Source organism: Episyrphus balteatus, chromosome 1 (assembly GCF_945859705.1).
Source record: "Episyrphus balteatus chromosome 1, idEpiBalt1.1, whole genome shotgun sequence".
NCBI lineage: Eukaryota > Metazoa > Arthropoda > Insecta > Diptera > Syrphidae > Episyrphus > Episyrphus balteatus.
The window spans coordinates 161134910-161153015 of record NC_079134.1 but is presented as its reverse complement, the minus strand read 5'-3'; the positions used below and the strand labels follow the sequence as shown (position 1 = coordinate 161153015).

The 18106-nt window shown below is 27.9% G+C and overlaps 1 protein-coding gene across 3 annotated transcripts in view; it reads left to right on the top strand.

The window, feature by feature from the left end:
* The window catches only part of LOC129907085 (putative uncharacterized protein DDB_G0285119), a 45037-nt gene that overhangs the window by 26358 nt on the left and 573 nt on the right, over positions 1-18106 (top strand). For 2 of the 3 annotated variants that reach the window (XM_055983155.1, XM_055983136.1), the window contains exons 2-8: positions 1903-2116; positions 6664-6776; positions 9929-10147; positions 10231-10244; positions 10903-11073; positions 11132-11269; positions 14253-14501. In XM_055983155.1, the coding sequence (XP_055839130.1) occupies positions 2022-2116; positions 6664-6776; positions 9929-10147; positions 10231-10244; positions 10903-11073; positions 11132-11269; positions 14253-14501 (999 nt within the window). In that variant the 5' untranslated portion in view covers positions 1903-2021. The remainder of the gene's footprint in view (positions 1-1902; positions 2117-6663; positions 6777-9928; positions 10148-10230; positions 10245-10902; positions 11074-11131; positions 11270-14252; positions 14502-18106) is intronic. The other variant, XM_055983145.1, reaches the window with a different exon arrangement.

The following is an 18106-nucleotide window of genomic DNA, read 5'->3' as shown; positions in this document are numbered from 1 at the left end:
AGGAAAATAGGAAAGGTAATTTTTTTCAAAAACCGCTCTAACGATTTTGATTAAAATTTTTGTGTGTAGTTTAACACATAAAAGTTTTCTTTGGAAATGAAAAAAATATTTTTTGTACTGTTATTAACGGTACCTGCCAAAGAACGTTTAATTTATGAATTTCTCGTTAACGACAAAGCAGATTTCGACCTAAATTTTTATACAGAAACGTTAAAACATTCATTTTATAAAAATTGTACTTGGTTCTGTGTAAAATATCATTTAAAACAGTATTTAATTAATTATAAAAACAGATTTTATTTTGTTTACACCTTTAATTCTTTAAAAATATCAAATTCAAAATTTTTCCTAATAAAAAATGTTCAGTAAAAATTTTTAACATTAGAGTTACTTTCACTATAAGAACAAGTACGTGCATTTTATTTTTTCTGTTAGAAGTTCTGATTCTATGGTTTTTTCGACGGGCTTTAGAGCGGAGACCAGAAGTCGTACACAAAAATGTATTTATCCTTAAAAGTCTTTGTAAAATAAAATCACTTTTCAAGCATCGCCAAAGAAAAAACACGTTTTTTTTTGGAATTTATGAGTACCTAATTTCTTCAGATTAGTTTTAGGCACAAAAGGTAAAGTTAAAACAATTACATCAAGGCTTTCCACTTCAGTTACAATTTGACTAAGCTAATTGGTTAGAATAAATTTCGAAAAATTATTACATTTTTACGAATAAGCATTCTTGACAGATTTATTCTATCAAAACTCTTGGCATACAAATGTTGCATAATTTTTTGGCAGCGTTAGTTGAGCACTAAACATTAATTTCAGAAAAAAAAAAATTAACTTTCAAGGACCTGGAATACGATTGAATTTGGTACAATTGTGCAATAAATATGCATATTCCATAATCAATAAATTGACTTTGATTAATATATATATTTTTATCATAATGAGCTTTTCAATAACACTTAACCTCTACAGGTGCCACTTTTAATGCATATCTATATCTTTCTTTGTTATTTAAGAATAATAGCAAACAGAAGCTAAACAAAACAGAATAATTAATCACTGTTAAGTTCAAGCTTATCAAAATTTATGGCTCAACTTAAAAATTACATTTATACAATATATCAACTTTTTTTTTTTATTTATATAATAAATACTTGCAATCCATCATTGAACATTATACATATATTATTAGCTTCACACCTGCAATTATCAAGATTATTATTACAAGGTTATTATTACAACAGTCCTCCTCAGACCGGTCAATATACAAAAGCTTTCAACTTGCAATAAATTAATCACCCTCATCAATATGCTGAAGATGCCTCCATAATATTTATCTGTCTTTTATCTGTCAGACTTAATTACGTCTTGAAGTGCAATTCAGGATTTCCCCGACCTTGAAAAATTAAAAAAAATCGTTTTCTTTGTGTTTAAATAAAAACAAAGAAATAATTTTAATGCAAAAATTCATATTAAAAGAGTTGTCATTTTTTGGATTAAAATGCCGGCTATAATTATGTATTTAGATTCTAAAAGCTATTATTTTTACCGGCATTTAGTTGAAGACTAGTTATTTATTCACTTAAATAACTTCAATGAGCATTATAATTGTTGGGCGTGAGGCGTGACAGTAGTTTCATTATTTTGTATTTTTTTACTAATTGCTTCTAGACAGGTAGGTACTTGGTACAGGGCTCTCATAAATATAAATTATTCCTTCTTCTAACCTTGAACTTGTCAGATCTTAATGCCCCGTTTTAAAAACCAAAAAATTCATTAAATCTCAACAAGAAACACGAGTTGACATTGACAATGAAAAATCTCATAAAAATATTACTCATACGCCCGAGTGCCTTTTCTAATTAATTTAATTTTCTATGTAATTTTTTTTTTTTACAGATTTGAAGAATTGACTTTTAAATGAACAGAAAAAGACGTTGAGTGGCGTTACATTGAATCGTTTTGTTTTTTTTTTTTATGTAAATACGAGAGTCTTGTTAATTTGACCAGACGCAATAATGCAGGCGATAACAATTGTGTGTAGCGTGCTGTTTGTAATTGTTGACTTTACACAGGCACAAGATGACATAAGCAATAGTTTATATACAACAAGGTAAGTGAAAAATTTGATTGCATTTTTAAAATTGAATTTTATGAATTTCTAGATTTTGACAAAATATTCATTTAAGTTGTTTCTACGTGCAGAAACTCAGGTTTTTTTTTGTAGTTTGGAATAAAATTTATAAAAAAATTAAGGTGGATATCCGTTTGAACTTAAAAATTCAAGATTTTGTTTATCAAAGTAATAAAATCCATTCGATACCACGCAAAAACAATAAAATAAATTTCCAAGAGTATTAAATTTATTCTATTTGGTATAAGCAAAACGTAGTCAGACACAAGTTAGTTATTGTGTTTTAAATTTTGCCAATTTTTCAATGACTTTACTCGGGTATTATTTAATTTGAATAAATAAATTTGAATAAATACGTCATTACTTGATTACTATTTTGCTAGAAGGTAAATCCCCTTTTTACCCATTGAAATTGATTTTTTTTTCTTAAAGCGTCAGAAGTCATGTTATGTAGGTAAAACAAACCGTTTATTTAGATAGGTCCCAGTAGAGGTTCTAAATATTTTCTTTTGATTTGGTAAGATAGAGTATTTTGGTACTACTATGATAGAAAAGTCTGTATTTTCATCACATTAAACTAAATAAAAATGGAGTTGACAAATTTAAAACAGTAACATGCATGAATATTTGCATTTGAACCAGCGTTGCCGCGAAGAAAAAAGCAGAGGGCCATTTCGAAATTTTTTGAGGGCCATTTGACAAAAGTTTGGGCCAAATATTTAACTAACAAACTTTTCCTTGATACATAAAATTGCATTTTATTAAAAATTGTATTTATTCTGTTTTATTTGTTTAATGCATTTCATAAACATTTCACAGGCTTTTAAAATTTTAAATGACGTTTTTTGTATGGGACAAACGTCATTTTAGGATGTAAAAGCCTGATAAATATTTAAAAGGGCTTTATTGGCTACAAATATGTTAAATCTTATTAGTTTATAAAAGAAATTAAAAAAAAAATTACAGATGTACATTTTAAACTTTTAATTCAAAGACATCTTTTAGCTTTGAGCCACTTTTTAAAATTAAATAAAAAGAACTGACGTGAGAAAAATCAAATTACTAAACGCGATAAATTAATGAATTCAGTATACCTACATACCTATTTATTTGTGGTGGAAACACATTGTAGTTGCGATGCATCGCGATGATTTATATTTACTTTTGTAAAACCTTCAAATTATTACTAAGCACGATATGAAGATACAGTACCTTGCCATATTATAAGGCCCAAGCGAAAAAATACAATTTTTCGGTTCAGTTTTTGCTCAGTTTTTAAAGTTTTTGTCGAAATATCTTGAATTTTTTTTGTCCCATTTACTTGCACATATCATGTAGATACGGATTGACTTGAAAAAGTTTAAAAATTCATACTTTTTGATAAAAATAACGTACAAAAGGGGATAAGCTCCAAAAAACGTACCCTATGGAATTCACGCCCGGATAATTACCAGACCGGTCCAATACTTAATTTCTTGTACCGAGGAATAACGTGACATTCTTAACTTTATGGCAAGGATCGCAACTTTCATAAATATAGAAGCTCTAGTCTTTTTCTTTTTTATAAGACCAGACCAGCACAGCTATTCAAAGTACATTATTCCAATAAAAAAACATCCTCTGGTCATTATTGGCTGTTGTACTATTTCAGAGAAAGGATGAGGTTCTTTTTATATTGTGGAAAACGCCATAACTCCAGACCAACACAAAAAAGGAGCTTGGAAACGTTTTGATTCTACGATTTCGGAATAGGCTCGAGGCTCGAAGCTTCTATATTTATGCAAGATTGGGTCCTTGCCATAAAGTTAAGAATGTCACGTTATTCCTCGGTACAATAAATTAAGTATTGGACCGGTCTGGTAATTATCCGGGCGTGAATTCCATAGGGTACGTTTTTTGGAGCTTATCCCCTTTTGTACGTTTTTTATCAAAAAGTATGAATTTTTAAACTTTTTTCAAGTCAATCCGTATCTACATGATATGTGCAAGTAAATGGGACAAAAAAATTCAAGATATTTCGACAAAAACTTTAAAAACTGAGCAAAAACTGAACCGGAAAATTGTATTTTTTCCGCTTGGGCCTAATAATATGGCAAGATACTGTAAATCTACTTAAATTTGGATTCGTGGGCCATTTCTAATTGGCCCGGGCAAAGGGCCAAAATATTAAATAAAGGGCCAAATGGCCCGATCGGGCACTTTGTGGCAACGCTGATTTGAACCCCTGTAGAATATGAATATTTTTACTCTTGATTTGTCACCCATCATTACGGTAGGGAGACTTGCAGTCTGAATCATGAACCCATCCCACTTTTTGTCTTCGAATAATTGTCTCGTCAGATAAAAACCTCCTAAACTTTTATATTTTTTTTAATTTATTTATTTAGCTACAAAATATATTCTTAGCCTATTTACAATTTTTCATTCAATTAAACTTTTCAACAATATTGACTTGACTGAAAACTTTACTGGTTTAGTCTTTCTCTTTAAAAAATCACTTACTTTTACTGGTTGACATTATTGAAATAATCTTATCAAAACCAATGAATTTAAATAATTAAAATTTACATTTCAAATGCGGATTTATTTCCATGAAAAAATTGAAATAACTCACGACAGGTCTTATTTTAATTGCAACATAGAAAGTGGGAAATAATCTCTCTTTTAAATACTGTATTGGCTATTTTGGTTTACTTTAAAATGCTTATCTTTCCAGAATTTAGATGTAATGACTTTCAACAATCTTTTTGATGAGGTGATTGTGGGACCTTTTTTTTTTACAAAAGTCTTCACAGAAAAAAAAAATCACAAAGTTTTTGAAAACCATTTTGCTCTTTTTTTCTAATAGATACTAAATGTTAAGAAATAAGTAAGAACAAGACTTTAAGCCCAATATAAATTGATTTGAGTTATATCGTTAAATAAGTTGATTCTATTTAATCTCGAGGTTTTTTTTGTCAATTTTTCAATTTTGAGCTGTGAAAATAAAAAATTTGCGGGGAAAACAAAAACAGCAAAATTATTTTTTCATTCATTTATTTAGGTTTCTTCGCCTTATGAAACAAGAACTTATTTCATTAAGGCTTTCTGTTGTTGGAAAAGATGAACAAAAATTTTTTGATTCCTTTAAGAAGGAAATTAATTGAACTTAAGGAGCAAGTTCGTGCTGCCAGTATGAATCTACGTAAGTGGTTTCTTGAAATGTTTTGTTTCAAAATACTAGAGTAGTAGTATGCTGACACTAAAATTTAAAAGCTCTCAAAATTTGGTTGCTGGTTTATCTCAAAACTTTCGATTTTCGCATAAATGCAGTTGTAGTGAAATTTTTAAGAACCCAAAGGTACTTTAGACTAGTATTTTGCTTTCCCTATCCATACCTACTTAATTTTTGTTTATTACAATCGTAATTCAATAAAACATTGTTTAATAGTTCGGAAAAATTTAATTTTAATTACAAACAGAAACAAATTCGTATGGTTTGACATTGGTTTATTATTTTAAAAATCTGTCCTCTTATAAAGTATAAAAGTTTTCAGAGTTGAATTTAGAACGTAAGATATTGCTATTTGAATTTGATTAAAAAAATTTTAATTCATATGTGAGATCCTAATAGGTACTCATAAAAAGTGTTTTCATTGTTCAGAAAAACCAGTCGCGAATGCAAATTTAAATGTAATTTTTTTACAACTCTGAGACCAAAAAACCAAATCATAAATATTATTACAAAATTAATAAATCATTATCTTTTTTTTCTGATCCGGAAGTAAAAAAATCATTTTTATTGCACTACAATAAAATTTTATTACTTCTCGATTCATAGAAATTCAATTTAAAAGCACAAAATTATACGCTTCTCAAAATTATATGCGTATTATATAGGACAAACAGCATCAATTTTCCATGATCATTTTTTAGGATCAAATGAATATAATATTACGAAGACACCTAACGTGTCTGACTCACTGTATTTAGTTACAAAACAATTAACTTCAACAAATTGATAAGATCAAACAAACAGAAACTCCCACAATCTAAGATTACAATTTAAAACAACTTCTTCAACAATTTACCACTTTTTTCCAAGTTAAAATTCACCATCTGATCTTTAATCAAGATAGTACCGCACGAATGATTTTTGTATGGCCAAAATACCGACCGACAACCCACATCTATTACTCGTGAAATTCGTTTATTTTTTTTTTCTTTAACCTCTTAGCTTCATAGTTGTATTTATTTTCATTATTCCTTGACCTTGACCGAGTCGTATGTTGAAACATGGATTACAAAATAAACCGACCGAATCGATTGTTGGTCATTAGCTCCAAAACAAAAACAAAAAATATATATCTTTACCTATGATCGATGTGAATTAACATAAATGCTAATTTAAAGCGGCGATAATGCGGGAAGTCGTCCAACTGTTTTCAAACGATTGAACCAAAAAAATATTGATGATTGATAGATCTTCTCATTAATCATGACACATTTTTTTTTTTTATTATTTGATTTTTCTTTTCGCATTCCAGATACGAACGTTTAGATATTGATACAATTTTGGCAAGTCCGAGGTTGGTGACAAATTACGTGGAATGTTTACTTAATAAGAAGCCCTGTGCTCCCGAAGGCAAAGCACTTAAAAGTGAGTATGATAATATTCTTGTAACTGTTTGACCTTATGTTGACAATATTGACAATTTTTTTTTTTATTAATTTTTCTCAATAATAATTAAATAAATTCTTAAGAATGTAAAGTTTTTTTTTTTTATAAAATGAAATACATATATTATAACTTTAGTAAATGACCTTTAGCCGTAGCCTTCCGGAATTTAAGCTACTTTTAAATTATGTATTTGTGATATATTAATTTTTTTTCTATCGATTTGTTTTTTAATATTTGTAAGGTTTTGAATGTTATAAGGTTTTAGGCGCCAAACACGCGATGGGAAGTTATTTTTCTTGTCAATTTTAATTTATATTTTGACCGATAACACGCCTTTTAAGACAGAGGGTCAAAACAGAAAAGAAAAAAAAAATCATGAATATTAAACGTTGAAAGTTGTTTAACATAGGTCTGCCAAGGAAAAAAAAAAAACTTTTACCTAAAATAAATAAATAAATTAAGAGAATTCAAAATTCTTGAAATTAAATGATAAAATTGAAGAAAATTGTGTTTAAGGTTAACACTATTTTCAATTAATTGAAAAAACGGGCTAACTTTTCGACACTGCTCAAAGAAAACACTATCAAATTCTTTTGAACTTTTAATATATATTAATCTGCAACTTACGTAAAAGTTAATTCCTTAATCCTTTTTCATTTGATTATTTATTCATTACATGAAATACACTACGATTATGATCAAAGAAAATAATTGTTTATTTTTTTTTTAATACGAAAATCGTGAAATTCAAGTGTTAATTTCTACTACCGCCTATAAATTACACACATCAATCATTGTAAATTGTGCACAAAGGTGTGATGATGTCGAGTAATAAAATGAAAATGCTCTTTGTTATTTGCTTTTAATGAATACTCTGTGGGTTTTACTTCTAATTATCACGAACATTGGAGCTATTTTATACTTAGTAATTAAAATAATAAAATTTGATAGGAACAAAAATACAATTTTTCTATTTATAAGAGGTATTTTTGCAAAATATAATGATAATAAGAGCATTTAGTCATAACTGGCTAAAATTAAATCGAATTTCTGTAAGATTAATAGTTTTTAGTCGTGGGTACATGAAAAAGGCAAATGCAAAATTTACTATAGTCATGATCGTTACAATTAACACTCAAGAAAAAACTTAAAAGAATTCATACTAAGAGATGATTTTCCGCTTAATCGATTTTTTATTGGAATTTTTAAAAGTAATTTTTTTTTTATTTTTTATGGTACTCGTTTTAAAAATGTACTCCCAAATGGCTCCAAGGATTTTGATGAACTAATTAAAGAGCTATTTTTGAGATAAGGTACGTTTTTTGATAATTTTTTTCCATATCATTTTTAAATGCAAGTCCCGTAGACAGTTTTAATTTTTGACTTTTTTTTTAATACAAATGCTTTTATATATAGCAAAATTAAAACAAATTTGGAACTGAAATGCATTTGAAAACTTTTGTCTGCGGTCGCAAAAGAATTGCACAATACGAACTAGCATTTTCGAATGTTGTTAAGTGAGTTATGAGTCGAGTAAAACCATATTTATAGCTTCGTGGTGAGTTCACGCAAAACCGAGGAATTTTTCAGTTTTTAGTTTATTTTAAAAACTTTTAACTGGCCCTTAGCGATGCATGATATATGTATGAAAGACTTTGCATAAATAACTCAATTAAACAGTTTAAAAAAATAATAATGGCCTCTCCGCCTGGTTAAGAAAAAAAAAAAGTCACACATACACCACAGTGACCCTCTTAATACATATAATGAACTAAATACCGAACCATTATTCATTGAATGTCAAAATGATACAATGTACATACAACATACAAAGAAGTTTATAGGAATGATTTTTTGGTTTAAATACATGCATATCATATTCTGATGTTTTTTCTGGATTTAAAAAATAATTTTGTTATTTTTTATTTTCGCATTGACGAAATACTCGATGATAAAATCTTTCATTAGAATTTTCGCTGTCATTCATTGAGATTTTGCTTCAGCAGCGTAAAAGCTGTAAACAAAAAAACAGCAAAGAAAGAGTTAAATTATTTCATAAAATAAATTTTATTGTTGCTGTTTTGTTTAGCCTCCAATTTTTTTCCGAAATAAAACTCAATGTCGATATTTTTCTTGTGAAAGATCTCTATATTTCGGCAAACAAGTGCCATCATCAGGATCTAACAAGATATACAGGAAAACAATAAAAGTTATAAATAATAAATACAATAAATATTAAAAAGATTAAAATTCATTTCAAAATAAACGCAAGTTAGTACCAAACGGAGTTTTTTCTATTTTTGTTTTCAAAAATTAAAATTTTTTTTACACTTACACTTATATATAATTTAAAAGTTGAAACATTTTTCTAAAAATAACTTTTTTGTAAAAATTTTTTTCACGTATTTAAAGAAAATACATCAATAAGAAATAATTGAAAAAAAAAAGAAATATTACTTTTGTAAAAATCTACGGATAAGTTATACAGATATGTCTGTTTTTGTAAAGTCACAAATTTAATTCATTTTTTTATGTAAAGAGATACTATAAAAAAAATTAAAAACAGAATTATTAAAATGAGAAATATAAACTGATAACGAAAATTAAATTTAAAAAAATTATTTTTTTTTTATTTTTTTCAAAATGGTTTATAATTTCATTAATTGTTAAAAAGAAAAAGTCTCAAAAAGACTTATTTATTTTCTTATTTCTATTCAAATTTGGTTTTAAAGTGGAACGTTCAGATGTAGGTTTTTGTTTTTGATATCTAGTTATCTTTATGTCTTTGGGATGCTGAAATTTTCCTATAAAATTTCTCAATTTCTCTTGATATATTCTTTAAAAAAAGAGTTTTATTACTATTTTTAATAGAGGCCTTCTCTACTTTTGTTCTACTGCTACTGCTCAAAAGACCATTAAAAAAATCTTTAAGAATCGTAACTTTCGAATTAAAAAGTCTCTGAAATAGCATTTTAAAAAAGGTGTGATTTTTATGAATTTTCAATTTTTTTCAGTTTCAGTTATCTATTGATTTTTCTTACATTCTTTGCTCAAGTCCAATTGACAAAAATTAATTGAAATACAAGACTGGACTGGTAAAAAATTAATTTTATTTCTGTTTAAATCTCAAGGAATTCTTCCCGAAGCCCTTCGTACAAAATGTGGTCGTTGCCATCCAAGTCAAAAGGAAGTAGCTCTGAAGGTCATTACTGCATTATATTTCGACTATCCACAATATTATAAGGCTCTTCAAGAAAGATGGGATCCTTCAGGAGATTACAATAAACGATTTGAAGAATATCTGCGGGATCAGAAATTCAACTCAATCGGAGGTGGTGACTCTGAAGCTGGTAAGTTTACCCAGAATCATCAAACAAATTGAAAAAATTTCGAATTAATTTTTTTTTATTATCCTGTTTTTATAATTTTCTAGGAGAACAAGCACAGGTAAATCCTCCTCAAGTTCACAAGAAATTAAATAGAAATAAGATCAAAACAACAGCGAGTTCGTCCACATCAACGACTCGTCAACCATTTACATATTCAAATCAACCATTATCACTGCGACTCATTTCTTTCCCTGATAATGGATCGCTATTGTTGCGCCCTCTGTCGCGCATTTTGGCAAATATTCCATTTTTCGGATGAATTGGTTAAATTTTCGTTATTAAATTTATAAAGTTATTATTTTATTTATATATTCGTAGAAGCTTTTTGGCGGAATTTCAAAAAAAAAATATTAGTTTTTAGTTTTTGGCTCTGGAATATGGTTATTATATTTTTTAGAAATGTTGATTTTTGTAAATATTTAAGGTACCATTTTATAATAAATAATTTATATAAATATTTTCAATGCTTGGAAATTGTTTTTATTAGGAAAATGTAGTTTTGGAGCTTTTTGATCGCATGCTTATTTTTTTCAGGTTTAAGCTTAGTTCATTTATTCATTTCAAAAATTCAGCTTCAAACCCATTTTTATACAAAAATTCAACCTCCATAAATCAAAATTTGTACCCATAACAAAAATTTTTAACACAAAATCCCCCCAATTGGCAAATTAACTAAGTATAATCATTTTCAAAAATATAAAATTCAAAACAAAAAGGGCTCATCATTCAGCATAAATATTACGCAGCGTCCAACAAGACAAGGTGCAAATAACCAAACACAAGGACAAGAAGCCAAGCCAAGTGCAGCACCATCAACTGACAATAAGGAATTGCCAGCAATCTTGAACCGTTTTGGTGCCGATGACGAAGATGGTTATGATTATGAAGTAAGTTTTGAAAGTTGTGAATATTGTAAAGGATTTTTAATTTTTTGTTCAATTATAGAAGCCCACAGTCAAGACTACTACTCAAGCTCCATCAGCACCCGCACCACAACAGCCATCAAAGTCACAACAACCTCAGAAGCCACAACAACAGCCATCGGCTCCAAGTGCGACTTCAGCGCCATCTAGGAGACCATCCGTAATAACAGAAACCGATCAAACATCAAATGCAAATAAAAGACAAACTATTGAAAGAAATCGTATACCTCGTCTTAGGGTTGCCATATTGCCAACAATTTTTGCTATAAAAGAATTGAAAGTTAGGCATTTTGTTCAGCCTATTTTGAGAGGTTAAGGTTTCTCACAATATTATTGTTATATTTTTTTTTTGTTACAAATGAATACATCGAGCTGAAAGAGGCTGATTAAGTTGAAACTAAGCAAACATTTTCTCTTTTCCTGCTTAAAATTGCTTATTTGTAAATAAATTCTTTTATTAAAATTGTTAGCGACCATAAATTATAATCAATTTATAAGTCGCACTTCCTTCCCTAAACTGCCATATCAAATAATTTATCGGTGTTGGTTTTATAGTTTTGATTTTGTACCTGATTAAAACGAGTGCAAATATAATATTTAAAATTTTTCTGTAAAATTAAGTTTTCTCGGCCATTCCAAAGTAACTTGAAGCTGGGTGAGTCTTAAGGACTCATCATAAAATTGATGTTCTAGAAGTTTCACGAAAATCTTTTTAAACATAGCCAAACTATTAACAGACTATCTACACTGAGAGAAAAGCCACCATAAAACAACGTAAAATCAATGAAAACTACATTGATTTAACTATTATTCGAAATGATTTTGCGTTGAAGATGAACATTTTAAAATCAACGTGGAAAAAAGGTTAATTTTTGATGGTTTCGTTTCTTAAAGTCACATAAATCAAAATAGTTCATCTTTGAAACAAAGACGTTTCAACTTCAATTTATTTTTTTTCTCAGTGTATCTACTATCTTACCTGTTACCATATTTGCCTGTGAATAATTTTGCTTCGTTTAATTAGTTTTTCTTTTTCGTGAAACTTAGGACTCACCCAGTTTCAGGAAAACGATCGCTTCTTTAACGAGATAAACTGGATAACAAAGCGTCTAGATGTATTCCCCGTTACTTTGATAAGGCTGATTTAGAGATTTGGCTTTCGATTTTTTTAAAATCATTCCATGTAAATATGAAAATTACTGCTTTTATATAACCTACCATTTCTTGTAATAAAATAAGTTTATTTTTCAATTAGACAGAAGTTTATTTTTCAATTAATATCATTGAAATTTTCAAAAAAGTTATTCTTACGTCTGTAAATATTATAAAAAAAAAGTTTTACACCTTTTTCGTTTATTAATTTCTAAAAAACAATCAAGAAGCATTTGAATTCAAAACATTTGTGGCTCTTAAAAGGCCTAAAACTATGCATAATCTTTTGATTTCTTTGATCACAGTTTTAGATTTTAGTACTATAGTTATCCACCGGAAGTAGCTGTATAAATTTTCAGTTGATACATAATAGGTTTGGGTTAAGTTATTGCATACTTAAGGGATCCGTAAAAGAAGTGACGGTTATATATTTTCCACACAAAAACGTTTTGTGAATCGATTTTACTATACAAGTCGAAAATATTTTAAAAAACTTTAATCTTTTAACACCTGAGAAAACTTAAGCTTTAACAATGTATTGAGCATTTAGTTTTTTAAGACAGTCTTTAATCAAAATGTTCCTTTACTACAGAAAAATAAGGTTTAAGGTTTATCGTGTGTAAACAAAAAGTACAATATTGAACCTAGAATACAACCTTGTGGTACCCCACGGACTATTCTTTTCGTGTCCATTGTGGAAAATTCTGTTCTAAAAGATGTTTTTTTTAAAGAATTATAAAGAATGCTTCAAAAAAATGATAAAAAAGAAAAATTCAATAACAAATTCTGGAAGCTTTTTCAATAACACCAATAATTTTTTTCAGTTTGAAAATTGTTGATTATTGCCTACTGACAACAATTTTCGATTTGTTTTTAATCGATTTTATTTCCTTTCGTCCCTAATAGGCATTAGGTGACAGTTACTGCCAACAATTCTCTACAAAGATTTTTATTTATTTTTAAATTTTGTTTATGAATTTAAACCCATTTGCCAGCAAAATGAGAAAAAAATTCATGTAGTTACTTTCCTTTTGTATATTTTGCTCTTTGAATTACATAGGTGAACGTAAATAACATTTTCATTTAAACACTTGTTTTTGTTTTGTGATGTTATCAAATGTTCCGTCGAAAATTCATAGTTAAAACATTACTATTATTTTATATTTCTTTCAGAGAAATTAAAAAAAAAAAAAAAAACATTTCATTAAATTTACTTCAAGCTAAGTTTGAAATACTTTTGAGCATTTTATTCTTGGAATTTTTTTAACAAAATTTTGTAGGAACTTAAACTATAGTTAATAATGCTATTGAGATCTTTCATATCTAAGTAGGTTAGACCTTTTCCGCTTTATTTAAATCCTGCCAAAATAAGACTAAATTCTATATAATTCTGTTTGCATTTATTTTGTTAAAACATTGTAATTAATTTATATTCTATGTAGTAATGCTTAAATTTCAATTTATTGTACATTTTTTGTTTGATACCAACTTTTAAAAAATTCGCATTCTATCATATTTTCTTGTAAAAATGAAATAAAAGCTGTAAATTTATATCCTTTTCACTCTATTTGATTTCAAAAATATAAACTATTGTAAAATTTTAAAATAAAATCTACCTTCAAAAACATCTCTGTATCTTTCATTTCATCACAAAAAAAAAATAGGTGTACAAATTTCAAGAACTAAAAAAATAATAAGTAAAATAGCTAACATTAATTTTAAAAAGTCTATATGAACATATTCTAAATTATTTATTTTGTTTTCAATAGTTTTCTTTAACTTTAAATAATTTAATATCTTATCCTGGAATTCCATTCTCAACAATATCTACTTTAAAATGAGAAGCGAGAAATAAGAGTCCGGAGACTTAACTACAAAATTTTTGATTTGTTTTTTTATGCATTTGATGTTTCGTCTGAAAATACAGAGAAAAACGACAAACACTCTTGGAATTATTGTTTTCAAAATTTATTTTTTAAATTTTCTCATAGTCTAACAATAATGGTAATAATTCACCAAGTTCTGGCGGCTCATCCAAGCCAACACAAAATACATCTGGAGGATCAAATCCAACACACACATGGACACATAATAATCATCCAACTCCTAGTACAACAACAACATATTATTTGAAAACACAAAATCCAGTTTTAAATATTATAAATCGTATAACGCAAAAATTTGCCAATACTGCTGAATTTATTGCAGGAATGTTAAGAGGAGCAGTGCCACAGCCACAGGTATAGTGTAATAGCTTTGAAAAAAAAAAAATTCAAGTCGTTAATGAATGTAAATATACATAGAATTTATTTATCACAACATGATTTCTTCGTTTCTAAACTACTCGTACTACTCTAACCTTCGTAAAAAATAAAATAAAAAAATACTTTCCTTTCAAAACTTATATCTTCAAGAAAATGGGCAGGTTCATAAACGTTAGGGACTAAATATTCAAGTAATTTCTCGGTCTATGATTGGTCAACTATCAAAAAAGATCCTTCCAATTTAGGTAATTTTATTGGAAAGCTGACTGGAAAGTTAGGCAAGAAAGTAAAGAAATAATTAAATAAATAAATAAATAAATAATAATATTTATTTATTAAAGTTAAGTTAAATCTGTAAAATTCTCAAGTAAATTTCGAAATTTGACAATAATGGTGTATCCAAACTAATTTACTCAATTTACTCAAATTTCCGTTCAGAAAATGACGTTGCCTAAATATTTAGTCCCTAATATTTCCTGAACGTGCCCAATGTATTCTTAATTTCGGCCGACTCCAGTTTCCGGCCACCTTTCGAAAAATCGTTTCGTAGGGTTTATTCCAAAATTTTGCTCTTATGCTGTTCTCTTATATGTAAAAACAGCATACGAGCGAAAATTTGAAATAAAACCATTTAAACACTATTTATAACGATTTTTCAAAAGGTGGCCGGTAACTGGAGACGGCCGAAAATAGGCAAGTCTACCCTTGTATTGTATTATTTTCCAACTTCATCTTGAAACAACGCAAACTGATTTTCATAATTCTTAAAAACTCTTCTTATAACCAAAAATATTAATTGATACTTTAATCTCCGTAGAAAATATAAAAAAAAACTTTAAAATTCAATGTTTAGTTACATTGCTCAAATTTTCTTTAAAACTGTTCTTTTAGCTTGATTTGCCGAAGTATTCGGCTTAAAATTTTTCGAAATATTTTTAAACTACCGTTTTTATTTATGTATCATATCGAGCCTTTGCTGCCAGTTTATCGTAATCGCCTTTATCGTAAGCGACAACAGAGCTTACAGAAAATCTTTATTACTTTCTACGATGTTGGTGTTCTTGAAAATAGTTGATAAAATTTTGAAAACAAATTGTGTACATTTCGCTCAAAGTGTTCAACAAATTTCAATCAAATGTTCTCCATAAAGACATGACTTTTTTTTACGCTTACGATTATTTGGTGGGAAGGCCTCGATATTTACTTTAAGATTCCAATATTTCTAAATTAGAGTCTAATATCCTCAGATAATGTGGAAGAACTCGAGATCAGAAAACCAGAATTATATGCATTTTTTAAAGAAAATGTAGATCATGGCTCATGGCCTGCAAAAACCAACCATTTAACAAAAACTATGCTTAACAAAAAAAAACATTTGTAATTTTTCGCATTTCACAGAAAAAGAAGCAATTTTTTCAATTTTATCAGCAATAGTATGCTAACTTAAAAGTCAGGATTTTTGAGGTAGAACGTTTTTGCAGAAAATGAGTGACATAAAGATTATTGCAGGTTTTTTTTTTTAAAGCATTTTCCTAAACAAGCTTTGAATATATCTAGAACTAAAGCGAACATTAAAAATAAAAAAAAAAATCAGAGACGAAAAACCTTATACAACGGCAAAAAAAAATACAACAAAAAATTGGCGGGTATATGTTAAAAGAACAAGACCTACACGATGTCTTGAATCTCAATTCGTTTGACCCCACTAGGTTCTCATTTGAGTACCACCAAAAGTTATGTATTTCGATCTCAGATATGGATTTGGAGCATATTGGTACAAGCCCCTCATACTCCAAGAGTATCATTATCTTCAAAAAAAAAATATTTTTTGGAATAAAAGCTTCAAAATCTAAAAAAAAAAAAAAAAATCATGTGTGCAATTCACACGTGGTAGAAGTGAAACCTTAAAAATTATTTTTTTTGCAAGAAATAAAAATCGAAAAAATGTACCTTATTTTATTCCATCATCTTTAAATCCATATATTTTATATGACAACCTAATAACTTAAATAATAATAAATTTTTTTATCATCTGCAAGCTTTTTATTTCACCTATTATCATGTTTCTACCATGCCTACAAAAAAAGTAAGAATTTTTTAAAGCCAACCATCTCGAAATTTAAAATTGAGATTACGGTTCTTCCTGCACTGACTAATGGCTGGTCATTGGCAACAGATCTCCACACGTGTTTTGAGGTATTTTCACGTTTTTAAATTAAAGATTTTGTAACTTGTAAATCACGTACCGTTATGTGTGATATATCAAATGAAAGTTAATATTATCAGCGTATTAAACTTAAATAAAATTGTAATGTGCCCATATAACGTGTTTAGAAAAAGAACATCTTTTTACCATTATCTCAGGATTTTGAATATTAAATTAAATGGTATCTTGCACAATAATAGTTTATTTAATTACCTATCTACAGTAAAAATTTCATTCATCTATCTATTAAAACAAAAAAGTTATAATAAATTGATTTTTTCTGCCGCTTTTTCTTTTCATCTTGTTTCAAATCACTACGATACTAACAAAGTTTTCACTTCAAAAAATTACACCATTAAAAAGCTTATAAAATATTCTGAAGAATAAAGCCATACTAAAATTTTTATGATGCACAAAAAGTATAAAAATAATTTTTTGAAAACAATCATTTTCATCAAAAAAAGCGAAAAAACACGCTATTAAATGCATTTTTTCCCTAACCCAGCACAAAATTTTATACCATCTGAAAGCTTATTGTTTCACCTTTCATATGACGTATCAATCTCATTTCAAAGAGAAGTTAGAATTTTTTAAAGTCAACCATGTCGAATTTCCAGACTGAGATTACGGTACTTATTACACTGGTTGCTGGTCATCGGCAACAGATCTCCACAGGTGTTTTGAGGTATTTTTCAATTTTTTCAATTTAAGATTGTGTAACTTGTAGAGCACGTACCGTTATGTGTGATATATCAAATAAAAGGTTATGTTATCAGCATGCGTATTAAAGTTCAATCAAATTTGTATGCGCACTAGATCAAAAGATATAACGTGTGTAGGAAAAGAACATCTTTTTACCGTTATCTCAGAATTTTGAATATGAAATTAAATGAAATTTTGTACAATTAAAATTTATTTAATTACCTATCTACAGTACAAATTTCATTCAACTATCTATCAAAACAAAAAAGTTATAACAAGTTAAAGTCGTGTCGCGTTTTCGTTTCATCTTGTTTCAAATCACTACGATACTAAAGAAGTTTTCACTTCAAAAACAAAACTATTATTTTTTGACATTTTTTTGTTGCATTCGAGTTCGAGTAAGCCATATATTTAACATCTAAACTAAATTAAATTTTTTGTATTCTCAGGAAAAGCTTAATTAGTAACACCCTAATATATATTGATATTCAACATTTATGTAATTATTCCTTAGCTGTTCCAAACGTTTCTTTAATATTATAAACTATATTTTGGTCCTTTATTTACACTTAGATAATGATACAGCACAATTTTCCCTTCAATTCAAGCACACAACACACAAATTTCCCTCTTCCTCTGACAAAATTGTAATACTTGTAAATTTTGTACAGTA